Raw genomic sequence first — 21928 nt, forward strand, 5'->3', positions numbered from 1 at the left:
TTCAGTCATTCAGTGATAATTAGCGTAATTAATTAGCAAAAGCAAAAAGCAAAACAATAAAGAACATCACACATTTTCACATTTCGTTAAAACGTCGCCTATATGCGGCGATGACGTCACACAGACTCTATGCACTCTCCAATCCAAATCACAGAATGGGTCTCTCCGAAATACTGCTCACTGATTGGCTACAAGTTAAATTGAAAATTATCAATTGCAATAGGGTTTATGCTGCTAGCAGCAAAAACCCTAAAAAGTGAATTGAATTTCTTATCTCGTCCACGAGTTTTCATTAGAAACGTTGTCAAAGAGTTGAACTTCTATAATTGAGAACTGTACCATCGAATTCAGTGTACTTATGTACTTACTAAAAATTTTGAAAAATCATTCTATAAAATTACATAACATTCCCCATTCATTAAAACTATTACGAGAACGCGTACGATGCAATATTAACCCTTTGGAGGTTGTCTTAGTTTCCATGTTGGGGAATCAAATTGCTATAAAGGGTATAGTGGAGTAAATTGCCCAATAACCAATTGACCGAATCATAAAAAAGTTGAGCTTTCAAAGTAAAATCATTTTCAAAAATGAAAGTTTTGAAAAAGCTCAAATCCTTCATTTCCAACAAAACAAATGGATATAAATTGGCATTTTTTTTCGAAATTAGTTCAACAAAATGAGAAAAAAACATAAGTCAAGAGCACTTTTTGAGAACATTTTTTCAAAAATTAATAAGAAAAAAATCGTAATAACGCGAGTACAGAAGGTCATTTGGTATTTCCCAAGTTGAGCAAAAATGAAAACTTGAAGTCATTAATTTCCGACACGATTTTATGACTTGATAAAAAAATCCTCTCTTTTCGCGGCCTTGATTTTTTTTAAAAATAATTATTTGGTCAAAGGCATTTCTTTCACCAAGTTTTTATTTTCGCTGAACTTGAGAAATGCTAGATGACCTTTTTTAGGTGTGCTATCGTTATAATGATTTTTTCCTTATAAAAATGTTTTTAAAAAGTGCTTTTGATCAATAAGTCTTATTCATGTTGTTGAATTATCCAATTTATATTTATTTTTTTGTTAGAAATGAAGGATTTGAGCTTTTTTAAACCTTTCATTTTCCAACATGATTTTTCTTTGAAAGCTCGACTTTATTATGATTCGATCAGTTGAGCAGGGTTCGAGTGAAGCTAGGAACGACCCTTGGGAAAAATTCGGACTAAATTTAGCTAATACGATGCTACAGTATTTAGACCATTTTACATAACTTATGCACAGTATATGTAATATCATTATTTGTGGAAATCTCCAGCTCGTGTTCTGTATACGAGAGTTGAGAATTTTCTCTCCACGTCTACTTCCCCTTTCTCCTCTGTTTGTGATATTATTTCTCAACCGCAAATGTCAACTGTTCTTAATGTATCCCAGATGACAGGAATTCTCTAAAAGAACAGACATATCTATTACATTAAAAAACTTTGCCGCTTCTTTTTTCCCCACTCTTGGTTCATCTCTGTTCTCTCTAAATCTTTATTTTTACATGATTACCTACATTTAAGCGAAAAGTTTATTATACACGTCTGTTGTATATATTTTGTTCAAACGAATAAACCTTGGTGCTTTTCTTCGTCTCGTAAAAACTGCTGCGGTTTCTCCGTACCTTTTGGAAATTATTTATACTGCTGTGTGGTGTGTATACGTTTTGGCATCTCGTACAAGGAAACAGCAACGCAACCGAGACGTACGTCACGCCGGGGGTTTTCAATGTCGCCGAATATTTCCTCGTGTTGTGACTGTGTGAGATGAATTGAATGATACATATTTTTGAAACACAGCGTCGAATAAAATGTCGCCTTTTTCTCTTTCGCGTAGACGTCTCTACGAATATTTCCACCGATTTGAAGGAATTGAATAAAGGCTTGGAGGGGGAAAAAGAGGGTTACTCGAGCCTTTAAGTGTTTGTTTTTCGTCGCGTGTAGAATTTTCTTTTTTGAATTTTTTTTAATACAATTTTTTACGATGGAATGAAAATTGTTTTTGAGGAAAGCCAAGTGTTGTGATCCTCTGCTAAAAATGATGGAATACTTCTGCTTATCTATCTGCTTTCGAATTTTCGAAATTCTAATTGAACTGACTATAAGACCTTTCGAGTGAACAAATGCGATCGAGATGGTTGAAATCATTTCTCATTTTCGAATTGAAAGTAAAAATGACTAAAACAATAGTGATGCCTTACCCTTGAAATTTCTATACCAATAGATACATCTTCGGAGTTCGGTGTCGGAAGTGCGCTTAATTCGATGTTATTCGATTCCTGATTTGAATTATAGTTCGAGATGACCATTATTATCTTTTCGAAGTCGACGCTCAGTATGAGACGAGTGCGTTTCTATCCTGAAGTATGTAAACAGAGATTATTGAAATTGACCTAAAAATAATTAACCAATTTAAATACTGTGCATAAAATTATCAACTTACGATCGGGAATATATTTTTATCTCTAAATAGAGAAATAGCGAGACAATTGATTTTCTTGAAAATAAAATGTACTTGATACTCCTCGTCAGTGCAGAAGACATTCAGTTCAATTTTTCAATCAAGAAAATTAAAAATCAAGTTTCTAGATGAGATAAGAAATTGAGAGAAACAAATAAGCAGTAAGAAAAAACGCCCATGCAATCATGGCAACTTTTTTAAAAATAATACTCAATAGGATTTCATTGTGAAAGAAAATTTCAAAATTATCGCAAAATTTCTCTAAAAACTGAAAAAAAAATGAAAGAATTTGGAAAAAAAATCAAAGCGTCCCCTTGAAAAAGAAGCGAGCAATAAAAAAAAGCCTGCATGAAACATGTTATTTGAAAGGGCGTTCCAAAGTGGTCCAGCTGAGAAATTTATTGGTTTCTGCGTTTTCAAAGGCGCTTGTTTCATTTTTGGTGACCAATTTGATCTTAAAACTCGAAATGGGTCCCAAAAAGGAAGGTACAAAACGGATAATTCTCATAAAATGCAATATGGGTGTCGAAGTCAGAGTTCTATTCAATTTCCCAACATGGAAATCTACAGAACCTCTAAAAGGTTAATGAAGCCAATCAGCGATTGGTATTTGCAGAAATCAATTGCAAGATTGAATTGAAATTTTGGATTTTTTTCCATTTTTCTTCCAAGTGTAGCGTGTAGACAATCAGCGAGCAGCATTTCAGTAAACCCAATCGAACATTTCTCCATCAAGAGGTGTAAAATAAATTTTTAAATTGATTTTAAATGTGTAAGATTATTTTAATAATTCCATCAAGTGTTGAAGAAAAATTTAAAAGCATAAAGGAATACGCATTAAAGCAATCAATTAGCGAAAAGAAAACCTTCTTGCAATCTGATTGCTTGTCCTGAAATTGCTACATAGTTATTGCCTGAAAGGTACCATTAATATCCATAAGTAGAAACAATGAACACTGAAACCGACAAAAAAATTACAGAAATTCCGAAGCTAGTAGATATGAAAAATTAGAATTTGGAAACCATTTTCACACACGGTGACAAGTGACTACCTATAGTTCAATGGTGACAATGAGAAACTTCTTTTTCACTTACCTATGATTTTCGAGATGAGGTATTGTTCGCTTGAAAATCGAATTTGGAAAACGTACCAGACAAAAACACGATTGTAGGAAGCTGAATGAAACTTGAAATAGGTATGTAATCTGTGGCTCAAAATAAAAGTTCTAGTTCATCAATCTAAATACATTTTATATTGAATAACTTTTTATTTTGGAATTTGGATATACATAATTACATATATACCTCAGATCATTTATAGTTCCAGTTTTCTTTCAGCTGTGCTATTTTATTCCAATTTTGTTGCGAGTGAAAATATTTACCTACTTTTGAGCTATTCAAGTTGTCAAAAAATAAAAATAAGGCGTTGTGTTTCGTGTCATTTAGTTTTTTCTTTGAGATTTCTGTAGTGAAGTTGAAAAAAAAATTGTTGAAAATTTCAGGTGGTGAAATTTTGCAGCAAATTATCATCAACTTCACTTAAATGTGTTTGCCTTCATCTTAATGGTTGGAAATTTTCAAATTTTTGAAGCTATTATGAAAGCTTGAAAATATACTGATCTGTACCTGCCAACGTCGCCGCAATTTATATCAGAACGTATAAACTTGGAAAAACACTCTGAAGTTTGAATTCACTGAATGGTCGAAAAATTGCTGGTAAACTTCGAGAATTGAAAATCTGTGATATTTTTTCAGTTCCTTATCTTCAGCACTATCATTCATTCTCATTTTCGGAACTTTCAGACTCCGAGGTATTCAAAGTAGAATTTTCGGAGCTGAAACTTTTGGGATACGATTGAGATTTTTCCATGTACACTCATGTTACAATTTTTACAATAATTTATGTGGTTTTAGCCATTATCGAATCTTAGCTAAACGCTTCCAAAGTGTATAATTATAAGTTTCTTTTAAATTTAAACCGGTTTGAAGAGCTGAAAGAAATAATTTAATAATCTTTCATTCAAGCATGAAAATTTTAATTGAGAAACAAGGAATAGTGTAGCGTGTTCAAAAACAGAAGCTGATACTTTGAAGAAAAAAAAGTTTGAAAGCAACAAGCAGAAATCCCTCTTGCAACCAGTTTCTTTCTTGATCTCGCATTAAATACTTACATCTTTGTCATCTCTTTGCACAATTCCACATACTCGTATATTTGATTTAAAATGGAAAACGATGTTCTTACCTTAACCGTCAATTCTTGTTCATGCATCTGTCCCATCTGAAAAAAATTTCCCCACTCAATAACATCTTCCAACAGAAACCTTGACATTCAGGTTCTGTACTCAACACATCAACAAAACATTCATTCCTATGAGCCATTTCGAGTCGCCATCTTGACAGGGTGTCCACAAGACTGGAAAACCTGGAAAACCTGGAAAAGTCAGGGAATTTGGTCGGTCTGGAAAAGTCAGGGAAAAGTCAGGGAATTTCATAATTTTAACGCAAAATCCCTGGAATTTTGAAAAAACGATCAATTGCAAATTTTGGATAAGGACCTGTGATGAAAGAAAAACGTTATTTTCTACGTCTTCTCGAAAGACAAATTTTCAAAAGCTTTTGCCCTCGCTTCGCTCGGGCTTGTTTTCTTTTCTTTTTCAAAGACAAAATGAACATTTCTAGATATGTAATAAAAATCAAGTTTTTAAACTGAAAAATGAACTCCTTACCAAAAAAAAACATCGTTTTATGCATCTCGAAGTACAAATTTACAAGAGCTTTCGCCCTCGCTTGGGCCTGTTCTGTTTTCTTTGTCAAAATCAACTTCCTTCGAAAAAAACATCATTCAAATTCTAAAATTTTAAAAGCCAAAAAAAAATACTTGTCCTCACATGAAAAAACATCGTTTTTAGGCATCTCGAAACGAAAATTTTCAGAAGCTTTCGCTCGAGCCTGTTCTCTTTTCTTTTTCCAAAGTAACTTCTTTCAAAAAAAAAAATCATTCCAATATTAATTCAAGAAACCAAAAACTCTTTGCATTAAAAAACCTCGTTTTTAGGCATCTTGAAATGAAAATGTTCAAAAATTTGAGCCCTCGCTTCGCTCGGGCCAATTTGTTTCTCATTTTAGAGTAAACAAATTTCATATTTTCAGGCCTCCAAAAATCCAAAAAACAAAAGAAAAATTTTTATTAGTCATTTGAATATTGTATAAATTGGCCAAAATTGATGCATGTTTTATGCATGTTTTATTTATTTTTAATTTAAAAAGTTCATAATTGAAGTTTAGCTGTTTTTTATATCCGAAGAAGTGTCCAGTTCGAAGAGAAGCTTATGAAATAAAATTACACCCCCCCCCCTCAAAATCATCTTTAATTAAAGTGTGGGGGTAAGCATAGAAAATATTTTAAAAATTGTCTGGAAAAATGGAAAAATTGGTCTGGAAAACCTGGAAAAGTCAGAGAAAATCATTTCCAGAAATGAGTGGACACCCTGCTTGAGCAAATTCGCCACTCTGACCTACATTAGTGTAGCAATAAGGTATACACAGCTTTAATATGCGACCGATACACATAGGTAGGAATTTTTCGCAAATACGCCAGCGTAATGGGTTAACGCAGGCAAGCTGGGGGTTAAAACGAGAATAGATATAGGTAACCGAAATCGCAACGCATACCACAAGAACGTTGCATCGCCATTTTAGCGGTAACAAAAGCTATTTTAAAGGACCTCTCGGTACTCTCCTCCTTTCCACCATGTCTCGAGCACCATCATCGTTAGACGTAGTACGTAGGATACGGTACAAGTGGCGTTATTACGAGATGATTTATCAACTCGTAGATACGCGGCGACCATTTGTTAATCCATTCTGACGCGATTCCCATTGCGTGAGTTTTATTCGACGATGACATTTTAAAATATAAACCAGCGTTTTCTGCGTTCTGCCTTCTGTATAAAATCTTTCTTGTTGGAAAATTTACTCCTGTGTACATATTGTTGTACGTACGTGTACGATATCGAGTGTCGTCCAAACACACGAGCGTCAACAAACTATATAGTATAGACAGAGAAAATTTTTCGTCCAATAAGGCTGTCGCGTCGTGTCGTCGTCCGGGGAATTTAATACTTGGCTTAAATCGACTCGAGCGATATTTACTCGTAAAAAATTATATACCACAACCTTCTAACTTATTATTACAAAAAAAAAAAAAAAAAAATACAAAACATAAAATAAAATTTGATGAAAATCAAGAAAAATAACATTAAAAAATACTAAAAATTCGTAAAATATTACAAAAAAAATCCATGAAAATCGAAAAAAAACTTACCTAAAACTGAAACAAATCAAAAATTTAATTTGATAAAAAAAATAGAGGTTGGCTTATTGTCAAAAAATGTAAAAGAAATTACATTAAATTTTTCAAAAATCAAGAAACAATCACTTCCCAAACCAAACAACAAGGAACTGCCTTCATCGCACTGCTTACTCCGCCCCATCCAAACATTAAAGATGCGGAATACTTGACGAAGAAAAGCGAGACGACGACGTCGATCTTTTAAAAGTTAGTTGAAAAGTCATCAGCAAGGCAAGCGCAGCGTAAAGTTGATAAAGTCGACCTCTCACTTTATATAAGCGTAGAAAATCTGTTTTTAAAACAACGTTTTCGAGAACGCGAATAAAATGTAAACCATAAAAGCGTGTTTCTTTGCATAAACGATCGAATCGTTCACACAGCCTATAAGTATGTATACTTTTGGCCGAAATCTTCACACAGGCGAAGATACAACGTAGGAGTAGGAGTACAACGACCGCAGTAGAAACGAACCACGATGATGAGCCGATACACGCGCTTGCCTAAGTCAACCTTATATTTTAATCTATTTAGAAGTGTTTTCATTAAAACGTCGAACAAACAAGTGTGTCGTATGCTTGGATCGAAGCAATCACATACCCACGAGAAAGACTTCATCGAGGGATGAAAGTTTGGCTCGTTTATAAACAAGCAAGCGGATTTTATAGTGATTTCCAAGCTAAATTTCTTGTAATTTTTTAATTGAGGTTTACTTGTGCCTTTTTTTTTCTTGCGAATCTTGTCACAAAATTTTCCATTCTGGTCGAGATATTGAGACACATTCCAAAATCATTTTTTAAGATTCAGTACAAAGTTTTAATGAAATCGAAAGTTGAAAGGAACAAAAATATGAATTTGGATGATTAACTAAGCATAAAGAAAAAAAAACAAAAAAATGAAAATTTACGATTCATTTTTGCTGTTCATAAAATACGAATGGTCACATTACATCAGTTTAACGATACCTAACTAATGATTATAAAATTATTATTTCCAGTCGGTATCTTCTGTGTTCTCAAATTGAAATTTTTCAAAACAATTTTCAATCAATTAGCACGTAACTCGAAGTATTTATTATGCAAGTTAAGGTAACAGTAAAAATGAATTAACAATGGTTTATGAGTAAATATGTAATAATCGTGCTCTATGAAGCATGTTTTCGTTTATGATTCAAAGCATTTTGATGAGTTTTTGCCTCGTTTGGTGTGATGCGACTTATTCTATGTCAACTCGAACCAAAAGTGAAGTTGATTCTCTTAATTTCACTCTGATTTTTTTCCTTCTTGTAAGTGCACCTTCAAGACTCACAAATGCAAAAAATATTTCAAAAATTCGAAGTCAGGTTGATTTTTCTCAATTTTGGGCTTCAAAAAGGGGTCTCCCAATAACAATTTTATTAATTCAAAGTCGCCGATTTAAAATGTGAGATTTTTTTTCTTGAATTCCTCCTCTACTCACCGATTATCAAATATGGACAAAAAACTAAAAAAAAGAGTGCGATGGTTTGTTCTGTTTGAATATTCACTTGCTTATGTATTTTTGGATATGACCCCCCCTTTTTTTTTGGGTAATTTTTTGAGTCAATTTTCATTCGTCAGATCATTCTCGGGTCTCAAAGGGTTAAAAGAGGAAGCAAAAATTCATCTCTAACCAAAATAAATTTCAGTTGCTGAACAAAATTTTTAGATTTTGGCAAATTTTCAATCCCTGGGCAAAAAATAAGAAAAAAATCAGAATTGGACCAAATTTTTCAAGAAATCTGAAATTTGTTCGGTATCCTGTTTTCGACCCATCAAGTCGAGTGGAAACTGTTGCTGGGTTGCGAACCGTTTTAAGCTGTTCTGGAGCCTCCAGTAGATCTTTGAATAATTTCCCACAGGATTCTACCGATTGTAGCTGGAAAGCTAAAATTCATTTCATACCCTATAATTTGAGGATGCCGAGTCAATCGGAGGTGATTTCGAGCTATTCATAAGCCTCTAGTAATTTTTTAGAAACCCCAGTTCTCCAAAAAATATCGTAAAATCTGTCAAAATTCACTTCAGTAAGCATATGTATTATATACATTAATCGTGCTTGTTAGTGACTATTTGATCGATTACCCAAAATTTTTCCAAAATTGGTGTCTGCCAACTATAAATCTAAAAATTTTCAAGTTTCATGAAAATTTGAAATATCTAAAATACTTCTGGAGGCTCGAGAACGCTTTGAAAGCACCTTCCATCGACTCCAGCATGTAGAAATTAGACTGTGTGAGTAAATTTTAGCTTTCCAACTTCATCGGGTAAAATTCGGTGAAAGTTTCAACTTCCAAAAATTAGCTGAAGGTTCCAGAACAGCTCAAAATGGTTCAAAACTGTTTCCGATTGTTTGATTTCTTGGTCAATTTGGTAAAATTTTAATTTCTCCCAGTTTTTCAACTAAATTTTATTTTTCTAAATTCTCCAAAAAAATCGAAAAATGCACATTAGCTTTTGAAATTTGAGCGAATGATGTTTTTTGCTAGTTTTTTCGATTCATCTTCGTCTGGTCCAGAAATTATTTTGTTAGTTGAGATGCTTTTTGTTGTTGAACGTCTGCAATCTGCGAGCATATTCTTGCTCTCGAGTTTAGTCAAGCTAGATACGAGCGTGAGCCTTTGAAGTACTGATGGTGGTTAATTTTTAAAAAATCACAAATGTGTGAAAGTAACGAGCCCCCCTCCCCCGCCCTCCAATCCGTCACTTTAAAGGGTGAAAATTAGATGAGCGATGCGTTCAAAAATCATGTTGTGATACATAAATGAAAATTTTCGAAATCCAAAATCCGACTGAGACGCCGCTATCGTAATGCAATTTTATATCCAATTCGACCTCTTGAGGTCCTTCTATGGACTGTATTAGTGCTACCGTAACTTCGTTCGGCGATTTTTGTATCAGTTTGAAGAAATCCGAAGTAGTTTTGTTGACGCCATACCCGGATTGAATATTTTTAACGTCAAAAGAAAACTGCGACGATGTGGTAGGTGAACTCGGCCCCTTCATTTGGTAAAATTCCATTCGACCGCTGGCAGGAATTGGGAAATTGGAAGTCAGCGAGAAAAAGGCGTAATTGTAGGCCAACGGCCAATTCGTACAGTTCTTGTTGATCAAGCAGAAATCATTTGTTCTAATACAGCGACTGTAATGAAAATTTGGCTATTAGTATTCACCAAGTATGTTATCGTGTATTGTATCGAATGTCGAAAAAGCAGTATTTTTTCGACCCACGAGTAGATTATGGCGATGGGCTGAAGTGGTAGGTTATACTTTTTTTTAACTGGATCGTTGATATAATTAGGAGGGCAATTTATCGTGTTGCAACGATACGATCCTTTCAGATTGATGCATACGTCTTTCGGCTGGTTGCAGACATCTCCCCTGGCACATTCGTCGATATCTGTAAATTTGTACGATATGAAGGTAAAATATCGAAACCGCGTTGAAATCAAATGCAGATTTTTTTTGCTTACCTTCGCAAATTTTACCAGATCTTCCCAATGTGTATCCATCAGGACATTGGCATTTATATGAACCAGGAGTGTTGAAGCAGTAGCCAATGCATAAACGTCGATCAACGTATACTTCGCATTCGTTGATGTCTATGCAGGATCTAAAAAAAAGGAAAATATATAGGTTGACGTTGGAGTGTATCGTGGTTTTTGAAATTGGGCAGTCTGAAGTTGATGAATAAGTTAAGGAAGTGCACAACTAGTACACCTACCTGTTATCGTATTGTAGACGGAATCCAGGATTGCAAGTACAGAAAAATGTTCCCCAGGCGTTGATGCAATTATGATCACATATTGACGGTTGTTCGGCACATTCGTCGACATCTGCAAGTAAAAGGTCGAAGTTGTAGAATTTGCAATGTAGAAAGTTGAAACTTCTTGAACCAAAATGGTTCTCGAATTGCTTTTCATCATCTTGTTGAAGATATTGAGATGTGAAGTTTCAAAAATCTGCTGGAGGTTCCAGAACTGCTTAAAATGGTTTGAAACCGTTTCTAGATCGATTTGGTAAAAATTCATTTTTTTCATTTTTGGCCTAAATTTGTTTTTCAAAAATTCGCTAAAAAATGTACTTTGGCTCCTGAAATTTTACACCAGATATGTATTTTTGCATGTTCTGTCGATCTAATCAAATCTAATCTGATGTCCATCATTGAATCTGATTAAATTTGATTAGATCAAATTGAACCCAGGTAATAATGTCTATATGTATAAATGATCTGATCTGAGCAAACCAGTTAATTTGTATCCAGGGATCGCCTAAATCTGATCTGATCTTATCAGAACTAATCATTTTCCACTATATTTCATGAAACGATTCAACTGACCTACGCAATATTTTTGTTCATTATGCCGTAGTCCTGGAGCACATGTTGACGTTCTGACGCAGTTATAACCACCTGCAGTATTTTCACAAGTTTCACCTGCAGAACATATATTTTTTTGCCGTTTGCATTCGTTGATATCTGAAAACATTGCAATAAAATTGAAATTTTTCTATTTGTTTGACCCTCAATCTGTCCTGTAATTATTTCCCAGCTCCTTATGCTCACGTGGTATGTGAACTTGCTTCAATTTCATGAACTGAACTCACCTACGCAGTTGCCATTGATTAGTTCGTATCCTTTGGGGCAACGTTGAGGTGGGGAAACTTTTCCACAATTTTGATTAGAACTATCGCAGATTTTTTTCTCACATTTATAAGATCCTGGATAGTTCTTACACTCCCGGTCAGGTGGGCAGTCGTGTTTTCCTATAACGCATTCGTCTTCGTCTGCAACAAATGTGGAAGGACAAGTTATGTAGATGATGGGTTGACGAAAGAATACATCAGCTTATAAAATTTTGATCTAATGGATATCCATTTATAGAATGTCATATGATCTTACCTTCGCAGATGTTACTTGCTAAATTAAGCGTGTAACCAGTGCCACAGCCGTAGAGTCTGGTGCATTGATAAGATCCAATCGTGTTGTCACATCTTGTAGATTCAGCGCAGTTGTCTATGTGTAGTTGGCATTCGTTCACATCTATTGAGCACCAATTGAAAGGTTTTTCACAAAAACTACCAAATTGTAGGTTGATGAAAATTTATGATGCACTGCATACTTATTACTTACCAATGCAAGCTCCGGTCATCTTATCCCTTTCATAACCTGCTTTACACTCGCATTTAAAGCTCCCGATTAGATTTTCACATAATTCGTTATTTTCGCAAAAATTAAATTCTGTACATTCGTCGATATCTACATAGATAAAATGTAAAAATTTATTGGAAAATGCAATCAGGCGTTACGAGATGCTGTTGGAAGTTCTGAATTACCCAGGCAAACCTTCGATCTATTATCATAACGCAAACCATTGCCACATTTTGGAGTTGACTGAACTGGTCTTGGAGATAACGCCGTTGGAATGCAGTAATAACTTCCGGGTGTATTTTGACACGTTTCTGAGTTTCTGTTGCAGGCATTTAGCTCTAGGCATTCGTCAATATCTGCCAGTGTATAAAAAAATTGAATGAATTGAGATTCAGGTGTGGATACAAGGTGCTAATCCTGATCAAACCTACCTACACAGGTGTTGCTCGTTGGATCTTGTCTGTAACCATTAGGGCACACGATCTTTAGTCGGTTAGTGCTGGATGTAACACTGGGATTTTGACCATCTGTTGGTCAATAAGTGGGTATTAGATATTCTTATAATTTAGTCCAAGGTGGCTGTTTGTTTTAAAGATGCAAGCAAGTAGATAGTAGAGCATGATTAACCTTACCAGGAGGTCGATTTATCGAATTACCAATGCATTCGTATGATCCTTCTGTATTTCTGCAAACTTTTCCTGATGAAGAGCAGTTGTCCAGTTTCAAGTTACACTCATTGATATCTGTGAATCAGATAACAAATGGAATTAATTTGATGAATAGTCATCTCAGGGGAAAGTTATTGGATCTGATCAAGTCTGCAGTTGAGATGGAATTCTAATCAAATCACATCGAACAATTTTGGACGGGTCTGTTTTGATCTGATGATATTTGGTTAGATCTTATCACACTTACCGACACAAGTTTTATTATCAGCCAACAACTCGTATCCATCTCTGCATGAACATTCCAATGTTTCGCCATTATCGAAGCAATTTTGTTGGCAGATGTTGTATTTTTCACATCTGTAATTTGTTGTACAGTGCATAAGTTTATAATGTGCTGCTAGCAAGTGTTGGCCTACCTCTTCAGAAAGAAAGGCATACTGCAATTTGATTAGACCAGATCATCTGATCAAATCAGAGTTTTGATCAGTTTACATTATTATTCACTGGATTTGATCAGATAAGAATTTTGATAGAATCACACTGATGAGATCAGATTACTTACATCAGATATGACCATTCTCTGAATCAGAGTGTTGTTTGCGTGACATCTTGTCATCAGATCTGATCAGACTAGAGCTTCGACAGGATTTCATTTGATCAGACCTGTTTGATCAGATTAGATCAAATCATAATAATATGGTCATTCCTTGAATGCAATTTGATCTGAACGGACATGATCTGGTCAGATAAGAGTTTCAATCAGATTATGTCTGGTCACTGGATCTGATCAGAACAAAGCTTTGATAGAATTATTGCATCTGGTCAGACCTGCTCGATGAGATCAGCTTACATAAGATAGGATACAAACCTTCTTGGGATCATATTGATCCAACTCGATTTGATCTGATCTGATCAGAGTTTATGGGATTACATTTGCTTATACATATAAGAATCTGATCTGACAATGAGATCATTTCACATCAGATAAGGTCATTCCTAGCTAGGTTGGATTAGAGTTTTGATGGGATGAAATCTGTGATTCCTTAGATCAATTTTTTAAATCAGATTACAGTTTCAATCTGATCTGATCTTAACAGATCAGAGTTTTGATAGGTTTACATTTGTTCTGAGGTTCAAGCCTATTTGATGACATCAGATCAGATCCCATCCGATATGGACATTTCATGGAACAATTTGATTTGGCTGCTCTCCTACCAAAATTGCAAATGAAAAATTCTGATTATGCAAATTTCTGATGATTCAGTCTAATTGGCAAATTTATGTTTGGTTAACATGCCTGAATGGAGATAAAATTGGTAGGACTATTGGGTGTGAACTTGATCAACTTTTTTTATGACTCAGATCAGATCAGGTTTTTGTTCAGACCTGATTAGATCTACAATCATTTTCTGTAGAATGGTTCCAGTTCTGAGGCATATTGATTTATACGTATTTTTCAAAGATACTGAGCACGAATATAACTCAAGTTCTCAGATTGCGCATCATATTCACCTCTTCCATCCCTTACGAGTCAAAATTTTACGAAAAAAAAATCAACCCACGCAAAAGAACGAAATCGCTCTTACCTGTTTTCGGTGATTTCAGGCTGACATGATTTTCCATCTGCCATTAAAACATATCCCGATCGGCATTGACATTTATATGATCCACCAACTGGAACACAGATTTGGGAACACAACTCGCCAGGATAGCTTTGGCATAAATTGTTTGGTTCTGGGTTGAAAATGTGGAAATGAGACAAAAATTCATTTACAGAATTGGTAGATGAAGGACTAAAAGTGTAACATGAAGTTATAAAAATGAAAAGAGAAATTCAATTCACCATCGGAGATTGGAGAACTGGGTGCAGGAGGCAACACATAGAACTCCGAGCAGCAAGTCTCGTATGCGTTATCCCAAGGATAGCCGAAGTGGAAATCCCTCAATTTGCAATCCATGGCCATCGAAGCTGATATTATACCCAGCTTGCAAGCTTCGCAACAATGCTGTGGATAAATGAGGCGATGAAGTCGATCACAATAATTGTGCATTGCTGAGTGCACATGATTGAAGTAAAAGTTGCTGGACTTACTTTGTAATTTATCTCTTCGTCAGATTTGGGTTGTATGTTACAAATTTTATTCTGTTTGGCTGCTTGTCTACCAACTGCACAGGCGATATCTCTGCAATAATAGTTAATCATAGACAAGAGAAAACAGTGCAATGTATAGTGTAAACTGGAAATCTATTTACTTGTTACCTATAGGAAAAATCTGTTTAATTTGGAAATTCTACCAAGTACGTGTAATTTTATAATGTACTTACCTTAACGATTGAATACAACATAAGTCGATTGTCGACAAGCAAGTGCTTTGATGTTCGATGTCAATATTAGCGATTGGAGTTCGTATTTTAGCTTCACATTTCAAAGCATCCGTAGTTTTATTTTTCCCAATCGCGCAACATTTTTGAAATACAGGGTCCAAATTACCTGAATAAAATTCACGAAAATTAACGTCTGTTTGCGTACTTCCTTGCCTTATTCATCGAGTCATCTATCTTTTAGCTTCAAAAGTAACCACCAAATTAATATTTTATTTTACGTCAAGTCCCCAATTATCTCATTTATCTGTATTATTTTAATGCCTAATTAATAATATTACGACTTACCTTCAACATTTGAATGAAAGAAACAACAAAATGCCAACAAAAATGCTCGAAAAAAATATCTATTGCTCAACATCGCGCCAACAACAAAATTACACTCACTAGACCTACGATCTGTGATGATGAATAGGTAATTTTCGATTCAAGAACAACATTCGATAAGAATATTTATTTTAAAAACGGGATTAATTTTAGAATAATGCAAGACGCGTTCACGATAATAAACTAGGAAAGTACAAATACGCATCACAAACTGATAAATAATAAGTAAGTAAGCTCCATTGTCGATTTAACGAGAAAAAATTCAAGGTTAGGGATTTGCATTTTTGAATGCTACCTATTCGCGCGTGTTAATAAAATCAAAGATGACCCTTGATGACACATGCAGTAGTGTTACATTTTTGAAACGTATTATCTAATTTCGAATCGAGTACTTACCTATACCTATACGTAAACGATTAATTATTGAATTAATTATCGATAATTAGGTCAGAAAAAACGAAACGATCTGAACGATGACGATTTAGTTACTTGGTTCGAAAATTTGGAATTGATTCGTTCGTAAAACAATTTTCAGTAGATAGCTGTTGTTCAAAAATTGGCATTTTCTTATATTTATACGTATAGTTACATTAATGCTCATTTTTGTGCTTAATCCATATGCATTGCTTTTCTGTTGTGGTAGTTGAGCAACGTGTTGATCCGAAATAAACATCTTCACTTACTTACTTAGTTCGTCGTTTCAAAGTATGAGCTTAATCATTTTCGGAAATATATACTGCGTACTAAGTCTCTCGCCCCTACTTTTTTTTCTTCAAATTTTTGAATGGGTACAGGGGTGTAAGTAACGATCAAAATTGATGATGCATCGATTATTTCGTCCCAAAATAATCAGAGATAATCGATTAATCGGCCAAAAAAATTCTGTTCCATGATTGGTTGGAATTGAGTGACGTCATTCATCGCCATCCATCTTTTCTGATCCACTTTCTGAACAGTTTTTCATTTTGATTTTTTTACTCAGAATGTCACTATAATGAAAGGGTTGAAGAGAAAATGAAAATATGAAACTTCAAATAACAAATTAAAACCAAAAGGAAGACATAAAATCAACATTGAATTAAATAGAAAATTTATCCAAAGGTCCGATTAATCGATTATGTGGAAATACTATGAAAACTAATCAATTTTTTTTAGGGGTTTCAACGTCTGACATCGTCAGGAATTTTGATTTTTTTCCAAATTTTCAAAAGAAAGATGAAAAAAGTTTCAAAAGTGACCCTTGTCGATCATAATGGTCCTTCGCCTTCATAGTGTACTCGAAGGAATGACCTGTACCTGGCTAACACAATGACTTACTAGATTCCTCTGAAACGCGCCTGTTCTGAAAATTGAACGGGCAGGCTCGTAAATTTACAAAATTTTAGGTTTTTGACCACAATTTCTGGAGTTATTTTTTGAGATGAACGAAAATGGTTCTTTCAAACAATATTACAAGTTATATAACCTTACATGAAATTGGAGGAGTTGTAAAAAATCGAATTTTCAAGTCATTTTTTTAAAACCTTCAAAATTTGTTATTTATTTTGATTCCTTTACAAAAAAAAAGTATGAAAAAATGATAATTACTTACCTAAGCAGGAAAAATCAAAAAACGATGATAGACGTTCTAGAAATTTTTATATTTCAATATTTTTTTTAGCATGTTTTCGCCTTTAGTTTTTTTCATGCAATTTTCACTTGGAGGCGAAAATCAACACTATTTTAAACCCACTATCCTGAATAGACACAAATTTGCTCTATGCACGACCAGACTGATGGTTTTTATGGAAGGGAAAAACTCCTTATCTACACGATTCTACCGTCGTTTCACCTCTGAGCAATGCTGCTTCAAAAAAAAAAATCAATCAATCTCAGTAATGTATAAGTATTTTCACTGTTCGAAAATCGCCCTCAGAACATATTTTTTTAAATTTTCAAAAATTCGTCACAAATCCAAAAATGAACTTTCGCACCTGAAAATTTGGTCACGGGATAACTTCCGATGGTGTATTCTTCTTACGTAACAATGAAGGTAGGTAATTAATTCACTTCTTCCATGGTTAATCACAATTCTAATAAGCTACCTACGTAAGAGAAATTTAAGCACAAAAGTAATTTGTATTTGGATCGAATTACTATTTTCGGATGCTTTAACACCAACCTTCATCGCACCTTCCTGTAATGCAATACTTACACGAGTTTTCTTATTATTCGACCCTTGATGGGATTGGAATCTATGCGATGAACTGAATGAAGGTACTTAACCATGTCGCATCTTCTTCAGTAGGTTAGAACCACTCTTCCCATTTTGAGGCAGCTTGATTTTACGTAATTTGTAATGCATTGCTTTTCTGTTGTGCCGGTCAAGCAACGTGTTGATCCAAAATAAATATCTTCATTTACTTACTTGATTTCGTTTCAAAAATTTACAAAATCAGTTTGTTTTCTGAGATGAACTCCCAATTTTTTTATTCTGAAGTTCATTTTTTTCTACTCTATTTGAATAGATGCGGTATTTCCTGATCCTGTACCTATATCTACAGGGCCACCAAGAGCCATATGTGGGCCCGCAATAAATATAATTTGGCCCCTTTTCTAGGCATGAAACTACATATGTATACAGAAGTTGTTTGAGAGGGGAGGGGGAGGGGGTTTGATTCGAAATTTGCTGTGTAATAAAGGAAAAAAATAACAAATTTGCCGATTAATATCATATTCATGACTTACAAAAATTTCATTTTCTATTTTGGATTTTTGGGGGTCCAAATGTGAATTTTTCTATTTTAATACAAGAGGGTCATTCCATGTCAACTCAATCAAAAAAAGGCGATTTTGAAAGTCATGTCTTTCGATTCTAATTTTTTTTACAATGTGTACCCACCCAGTAAGTAAGAACCCCGCAATTAGTTTGGTCCCAGCCCCCTGAGGGGGCAGGTGGGGGGCTTCTATTATTTTGACATTGTCTCGAGGTACTCAACTTCAGCAGCCCATTCCTCCAGAATTATGATACTTTGGTCAACACTGATTTCACAGTTCGAAAGGGCATTGCATTTAAAACTTTTTAAGCCTTTTGAAATTTTTAAAAGTTCAAATTTCAAAATGACGCTGTAAGTGGGAGCTACCATTTAAAATTTTGAAAAGATTTCTATAGACGTATCTTTTGATGCTTTTTCGAAATATTTGAGTCTCGAGATGGGATCTCTTTATGGTGATGGAGCACCCCCACCCCCAATTTTGGGCGAAACTTTCGAAAGAAAATCTGGGTTATGTGATATATCGAATTGTATGTTTTTGGTGGCGCTGAACACGAATACAACGTCAGATTTTTGATAAGACTCCATCCATGACCTCCAGCACCTCCCCAAAGGGGACAAAAGTTCAAAAAAGTGTTTTGTTCGTGCGACACATGAAATAGTATGTTTTTGGTGACGCTGAACACGAATATAGCCATAGTTTTGTAAATCGACCTCACCCATGACCCCCAGAACCTCCCCCAATAGGTAAGAGTCCCCAAAAATGGTAGGGGGCCGTGGATGGGGTCCAATAAAAAATCTGACGTCATATAAACTAATTTCGGGGTTCTTACTTACTAGGTGGGTACAATATTGTAAAAAAAATTTGAGCGAAATCGAAAGACATGACTCGAAAACGTTGGTTGAGTTGACACGGAATGACCCAAGAAACAAATTGTTTTTTTTTTTTAGGAAGTTGATTTTTTTTAAGAGGACAGGGCCGAGCGAAGCTAGGATGAAATCTTTTGAAAATTTACATTTTGAGAGAACTAAAAACAATGTTTTTTTAAAAGAAGTTTACCTATTATTTGGATTTTATAATTTTAGAAATTGAAAGATTTTTTTAGGATCTTGATTTTGAAAAAGGAAAGAGAACGGGCCCTAATGTGGGCGAAAACTTTTGAAAATTTTTATTCTGATAGGCATAAAAACGATACCTACCTGAGGTTGCAAGGCCATCTATAGCATAAAGTTGCGGCCCAAAATGGCTGATTTTATGATATGTTGTGCCCAAGGGTTCTGGCTACAACATATCAAAAAATCAGCCAATTTAGGCAATTTCTACGTTTCCAAATTGTATACTAAGTACCATGAATTTCTTATCAATATTTTTTTGGACTTTGTGCGTTTTGGAAACACATGCTTCAATTGTAAAAAATGAATTTCCCAATAACTAACAGTGAAAAAATTGTGATCATTCTACGTATTATGTAGTTACTTACTGAATTTTCAAAATGTACATTATTGCGTTTTTCCTATTGACAATTGTGCTCGATTCGTTCGCAAACGATTTGCTCTCAGGAGAAAAATCGTTCGCGAACAAATGAATCATTGAACAATCAAATTGGGCGTAGATGACATTATGAGACTCGGTATTATCATTCCTATTATTAAAATTTGGACTTGCTTCGTTCGCGAACGATTTTCTCAGAATCGATCACATCATTCGAGAACGACTGAATCACTTCGAAATCAAATCAAGTTCAAAAATTTGACTTTTCCAAATTCGTCAATAATAAGGTAAAGTAAACTGAAAATATGATCTGCAGTGAAAAGGTGTTCGCGAGTGAACGAATCACTAAAGGATTGGTATTATGGGAGATAGTAGGTTAAGCACACGTAGTAGTCGTAAATTGCGCGAAATTGAGGAATCGCACCACCTTAAGGAGTGAAATGGCGAGATTTTCTATCTAAGCGAATGTGTTTCATCGTTATTGGAATATCGAGGATCGTGTTCTCTCACTTACAGGGTATTACGTAGGTACGTTTCACTGCAGTAATTAGGATGTTAAAATGCGAAAATATTTCCAGCCACTATAGAAGCATACGAGTATTTACCGCGACAATGTACGAGCTACTACGACGAGTATAATTAAAACGTAATTTACGTACGTAAATTCGTATGGTATGTTACAAGAAGATACGACGAGTATATCCAGCTACATGTGCTCGAAGAAGACGATTTTCGTCGGTTTCCTATTGGCATTTTGTGAAGCGTTCCTTTCTCGCTCCCGTATACTATGAGTAAGATCGGTGGAAGGAAAGGGGATGATTCTTAAATGGAGCAAAAATTTCGCTCTCTGATGCTTCTTACTCTTTTCCTCTCCCATTAGCCTGGATCATTACCTACTCTTAGTAGCGTTGCCTATGCCTCTTTCGAATCGAAATTTCTGATTCAGGCAGGCATTCGCGACGCCGACATTTATCCGCAACTTTGATACGCGGAGCGGAGGCCGGAGAAGACGGTGAGACTTTGGCGTTATGTATCGCGTTCGCGCACGCAACTGATTTATGTAAAGAAACTTCCTTGTTAAGATGTCGTTAAGAATGATTTAACGTATTCCACGCGTCCTGTTACAAACGATACACGTGTCATCTTACACACCAAACATTATTTAAACGCGCCACTTTTATACCATAGAGGTAACTATCTCTCTACCTCTACCTCTTTTTCTACACACAGATTCACCAGCACAGCCAGCCATCACCTTCGGGGCGCCCTCGACAACTTACCCCGCGCCTTTCTGTATAATCTACGTGTAATGTCTTGCTGTAGCTGCTGCAGCTTTTTAACGTACAACAGATGTTCTTCATTTATTCCAATTTCTTCTCTATTTCTCTCTGCATATTGTCGTCGTCGCGTTCTCTCTTTCTAACTTGGCAAGTTTGTATTTTCTCACGTATTTGCACGTGCTCCTCTCTGCAGCTTTTTTCCTCTTTACCTCGATCTATACGAGTAGCCGGGTTTTCGATTTGCAAAACGGTGAAAATTTCTCGACACGAGATGTCGACTCGATGGTGCGATTATTGCCGGTGAAAATGAAAGAAAAAACGAATTATTTTTGTATTTGGTGCTCTTCTAGACCCATTTATAAACCTATACTTACTGCGATATTTTCTTATCCTTGGTCATCATAGCGTCATCAATTCATCATATCTTCGCCACCAACGCGTTCCTCAAAAACGTTGAATCGTGCAAATATCCAACCCTTTTTTTTTTTGGTTTTCGTTTTTGTCGCCAGTATTGTTTTTCCTAGAGCTTTGTGGTACCTATATTTTGCCAGTACTTTTTTAAAATACGCGTCACATTGCATGAAAACTCAAAATTTTTCGAGATTTGCAAGCTCAATTTTCGGTACTGCGACGTTTTCTCTAATACATTTTCTCTAAAACAATTTTCTCTAACACAAAATTTATCTAAGTTTTTTGTAAAGTGATCGCATAATTCTCAATGGTGGTCATAAAGAAGGACACATCGAATTTATAGAAGCGACAGCAGGGGAAGACAAGTTCGAGTTTTTTTCCCTGAAGATGGGGTGTTTTCATCAAGATCTGAAACCGAATCAATTTCAGATCCAGATAATTGGATCATTTTTTGGGAATACTACTCAAGTTAGACAGGGTAACTATAATTATAGAGGTTGGTTACGAATCCTCCTCGATTCATTCCAAATGTCTGAAATGAGAACAGTAAACTGGTTTCTGTTTGCTCGCAAAACACAATGAAAATGTAGCAAATCGGCATATAT

At 35.0% G+C, this 21928-nt stretch overlaps 2 protein-coding genes across 6 annotated transcripts in view; one reads left to right on the forward strand and one right to left on the reverse strand.

Moving 5' to 3' along the window:
- Positions 1-21928, forward strand: part of LOC135833205 (neural cell adhesion molecule 1-like) — a 623372-nt gene that overhangs the window by 254332 nt on the left and 347112 nt on the right. The gene's annotated exons all lie outside the window — the stretch shown is intronic.
- Positions 7895-15613, reverse strand: LOC135833187 (fibulin-1-like). Of its 2 annotated transcripts, none has more exons than XM_065346861.1 (17): positions 15349-15613; positions 15004-15169; positions 14771-14861; positions 14522-14684; positions 14265-14412; positions 12926-13035; positions 12643-12753; positions 12442-12537; positions 12196-12366; positions 11993-12118; positions 11762-11902; positions 11467-11646; positions 11201-11338; positions 10586-10697; positions 10335-10474; positions 10093-10261; positions 7895-10003 (listed from the first exon to the last, which is right to left on the reverse strand). In XM_065346861.1, exons 1-17 carry the CDS (start codon positions 15419-15421, stop codon positions 9601-9603), a joined length of 2538 nt encoding a protein of 845 aa, XP_065202933.1. In that variant the 5' UTR covers positions 15422-15613; the 3' UTR covers positions 7895-9600. The 2 variants fall into 2 exon arrangements, with proteins under 2 accessions (XP_065202933.1, XP_065202934.1); XM_065346862.1 differs by having other exon boundaries at positions 10132-10261; positions 15349-15612.

The sequence above is a fragment of the Planococcus citri genome, chromosome 1, assembly GCF_950023065.1.
Source record: "Planococcus citri chromosome 1, ihPlaCitr1.1, whole genome shotgun sequence".
NCBI lineage: Eukaryota > Metazoa > Arthropoda > Insecta > Hemiptera > Pseudococcidae > Planococcus > Planococcus citri.